At 51.1% G+C, this 4,195-nt stretch overlaps 1 protein-coding gene across 1 annotated transcript in view; it reads left to right on the top strand.

The window, feature by feature from the left end:
* LOC122540536 (nectin-1-like) overlaps positions 1-4,195 on the top strand; it is a 304,355-nt gene that overhangs the window by 262,559 nt on the left and 37,601 nt on the right. The window contains exon 9 of the mRNA XM_043676400.1: positions 1,439-1,523. Coding sequence (XP_043532335.1) covers positions 1,439-1,523 — 85 coding nt within the window. The remainder of the gene's footprint in view (positions 1-1,438; positions 1,524-4,195) is intronic.

Here is a 4,195-nt window from a genome sequence, read left to right as displayed (position 1 = left end):
AGGCATTTGGATGGGTATATGAATAGGAAGGGTTTGGAGGGATATGGGCCGGGTGCTGGCAGGTGGGACTAGATTGGGTTGGGATATCTGGTCAGCATGGACAGGTTGGACCGAAGGGTCTGATTCCATGCTGTACATCTCTATGACTCTATGTTTCATTTCTGTCTAACTCGCTATCTCCACTCCTCACCCCCTCTAATCCTCATCCCTAGAACCCCCTACCCCTCATATCCTCCAATCCCTTTCAACTCCATCCCTTCCACTCCTTATTGCTTCCATCCCCTCACCCACTCCACTCCTCACTGCCTCCTTCACTCCCCTCCATCCCTCTCCTCCATCCTCACTACCTCTATTTCAATATGAATTCCTCACAGTCAACATCACAAAAAGCAGATGAAATGGTCTTTTTAACATTGCTGCTTGTGCATCAGTAGGCTGCTTCACCCTTCAAAAATACCTCAGTGACAGTAAAGAGCCCTGAGATGTCCGAAAGTTGTTTAAAGTACTTTAGAATGCAAGTCTTTCTTCTTTTCCTTACATTTTGTCTTTTGCTCTTTGCCAGTTTTCTGCCTGTCATCTGAGTGAAAGTTTTATTGAAATCCAGTACCTCCACAGTCCCTCCCCACCGCTCCTGGCCCATGCTCACTGCCATTTTGTTAAAAATACATACAATGGGACTGTTCATGTTTTGTCTCGATTTCTGAAACCTAATCTGGTTCAGATTGCCCTCAATGCTCTGGTCATCATTAGCGACTGATGGTCGAATTTTCCTGCATCACCTCCCTCTCTGCTCTGTGTGGTCATTCTTTCAACAAGTTCCAGAATGTTCCTACCAGGGGTTCCGCCATCACACTCTGGAGTCCCCCAGAGCTTCCCAGGTCTGTTAGATTTGGCCCAGGTGAATTGATTCACTTGGAGGTGGTCAGGCATGAGCAATGGGCACACTAATGTTATTACAGTCTGTCTCTCTGGGCACATCTCATGGTCCATTGAAGGGCTGCACCGAATAGCAGGAATATCATGGAGTTATGGCCCAATCTCTCACTGAGCTGTGAGCTATAAAACTGAGGATGCTTACTGTCACTCTGTGTGGGACAGTAATTACAACAATCGATTCAGTGTAAAGAGCAGGGGAGCAGGATTAACACTAATCAGTGAAGGTTTGTTAACCGAATGAGGAACACTAACGAAGCATTACGCAGTGGCAGGGGGTTAGTGATACAGTCGGTCTGTGAGCCACCAGACAACAGGACAGGGACAAGGTAAGGGTCATGACAAACATCGAGAGACAGTTTGAAAATGTAAAGCTTCAAATGCACCAACACGTCCCCCTCTACACGCCCCCCCCCCCCCCCCCCCCCCCCCCCCCAGAAACTGCAGGGATTGTCTGCAGCACCTGCCTCCCCGATACTGAAATCTTTGTTTCTGTTACAAACAGGATTGACCTTCCTCCATCCCACAAACCGCCAGCTCCTGAAAAGAAGACGGAGATGAAGAGTCAGTTGACGGCAGACGACATTCAGGTAACAGCAGCAGGTGGAGGCTGGTGACCAGCTACTCACCAACTCCAGAGAGACTGAAACTGTCCAGCCCATGGTCAGGAGAGTGGGCCTCAGAGAACAGGAGCAGACAGTCATCCTGAGACCATGTGTTTGGGTGAAAAATGGCTCTTGCAGGGGTAAAGTAAATTCCCTTTCTCCATCCGGGAATGGGGCTGGACCAGCATTTGTTACCCAAATTTAGTTGCCCCTTGAACTGAGTGACTTGTTAGTGCCATTTCAGTGGGCAGTTAAGAGTCACATTGCTGTGAGTCTGGAGTTATAAGTGGGTCAGACCAGGTGAGGATGGCAGATTCCTCTCCTATTAGTGAACCGGATGGGTTTTCATAACAATTGACAGCAGTAATGTGATGACTATCTGCCAGCAGGGATAGTGGGACCCATGTTCCCAGAACATTAACCTGGGGTTCTGAGTTACCTGTCCACAATACCACACCCCATGCACGGAGCCAGGTGTAAGAAAGAGGGCCCATCAGACTATTCCAGTAGCTGATTCTGGGAGCTCCACGCTCTGGAAGGTCTCGGAGGGGGAGATTGGCAGATTGTCCAGAATGGTAACCGAGATCAGGATTCCAGTCACATGGAGAAACCGAGGCTGCCCTCCTCTGAGCAGAGGAAGTCAAAGGTAGATTGAACTGAGAAGGATTTTGATCAAGTTAATGAGGAGAAATTGGAAGATTGGTGAGTAGAGGGATGCAGATTGCAAATAATTTCTCAAAAACGCTGGGTGAAATTCTCACAAAATGTCTTTCTATGGACATGATTTGGAGATGCCGGTGTTGGACTGGGGTGCATAAAGTTAAAAATCACGCAACACCAGGTTATAGTCCAAGGAAGCACACCAGCTTTCAGAGTGCCGCTCCTTCATCAGGTGGTTGAGATGATCCAGAATGTGCTGCCTAAAAGGGATCTGGTAGCAGATCCAAGAGGAACTTTCAAAGTGAATGGTAGCAGGCCCCAGGGAGTGAGCGGGAGGATGGGTCTCAGTGAGCCGACACACAAACAACAGGCAGATGGGGCAGAAGTCTTTGCTTCATTCATTGGTCACAACAGCCAGGAGCTGAGTGTGACTGTGGTGAAGAGTGAGCAGAGCTCAGGCAGCTACCAAGGCCCAATCCACAGGGAGGAGGGAGAGTCAGGGAATAGGCCCAGGGCCATGTCAGACACCAGCTGCAAGGGGGACAGGAGGCTGACCCTGGGTAGAGGGCATTGGATAGATTTGGCACTGGGTAGGGTCACACTGGGTAGGGTCACACTGGGTAGGGGTCACACTGGGTAGGGTCACACTGGGTCGATGTCACACTGAGTAGATGTCACACTGGGTAGGATCGCACTGGGTGGGGGTCACACTGGATAGGGGTGACACTGGGTAGGGGTGACACTGGGTAGGGGTGACACTGGGTAGATGTCGCACTGAGTAGATGTCACTTTGGGTAGGATCGCACTGGGTAGGGTCACACTGGGTAGGGGTCACACTGGGTAGGGGTCACACTGGGTTGATGTCGCACTGGGTAGGAGTGACACTGGGTCGATGTCGCACTGGGTGGGGGTCACACTGCGTTCACACTGCGTAGGGTCACGCTGGGTAGGGTCACACTAGGTAGGGGTGACACTGGGTAGGGGTGACACTGGGTAGATGTCACACTGGGTAGGGTCACACTGGGTAGGGGTGACACTGGATAGGGGTGACACTGGGTAGATGTCACACTGGGTAGGGTCACACTGGGTAGGGGTGACACTGGGTAGATGTCACACTGGGTGGGGGTCACACTGGGTAGGGTCACACTGGGTAGGAGTCACACTGGGTAGATGTCACACTGGGTAGGGGTGATACTGGATAGGGTCACACTGGGTAGATGTCACACTGGGTAGGGTCACACTGGGTAGATGTCACACTGTGTAGATGTCACACTGGGTAGGGTCACACTGGGTAGGAGTCACACAGGGTAGGGGTGACACTGGGTCGATGTCGCACTGGGTGGGGGTCACACTGTGTAGGGTCACACTGCGTAGGGTCACACTGGGTAGGGGTGACACTGGGTAGGGCCACACTGGGTAGGGGTGACACTGGGTAGCGGTGACACTGGATAGGGGTGACACTGGGTAGGGGGTGACACTGCATATGGCCACACTGAGTAGGGGGTGATACTGGGTAGGGGGTGACACAGGGGGTGACACTGGGTAGGGTCATATTGGATAGGGTCATATTGGGTAGGGGTGGCACGAAGAAGGTGATTGTTCACAACTAGAGAAATGGGGTCAGGAATTGTCCCTAAACTGCAGAAATCGTTTCTGCCGTTCAGTTAATTCATGTCTGATCCCCATTTACCAGCTTGGGCCCACTACCCAACCTCACCAAACATGAAATCTCCATCATAAACTTCTGCAGTAAAGACTCTGAGCCACTTACAACACATTCAGGGAGTGAACAGTGTGCATTTCACCTGTTTACTGTTGGAAACCCTTTAAGTAATTTTAACAAATACACTGTTGCCTCAGGGCAGAAGTGGGTACTGCAGATGCTGGAAAGCAGAGTTTAGATCAGAGTGGTGCTGGAAAAGCTCAGCAGGTCAGGCAGCATCCGAGGAGCAGCAAAGCTCTTCATCAGGAATGAGGCAGGGAGCCTCCAGGGTGGA

The sequence above is a fragment of the Chiloscyllium plagiosum genome, chromosome 35 (genome assembly GCF_004010195.1).
Source record: "Chiloscyllium plagiosum isolate BGI_BamShark_2017 chromosome 35, ASM401019v2, whole genome shotgun sequence".
NCBI classification, from domain to species: domain Eukaryota; kingdom Metazoa; phylum Chordata; class Chondrichthyes; order Orectolobiformes; family Hemiscylliidae; genus Chiloscyllium; species Chiloscyllium plagiosum.
Note: the sequence above shows the minus strand (reverse complement) of the source record. Positions and strands in the feature narration are given on the sequence as shown.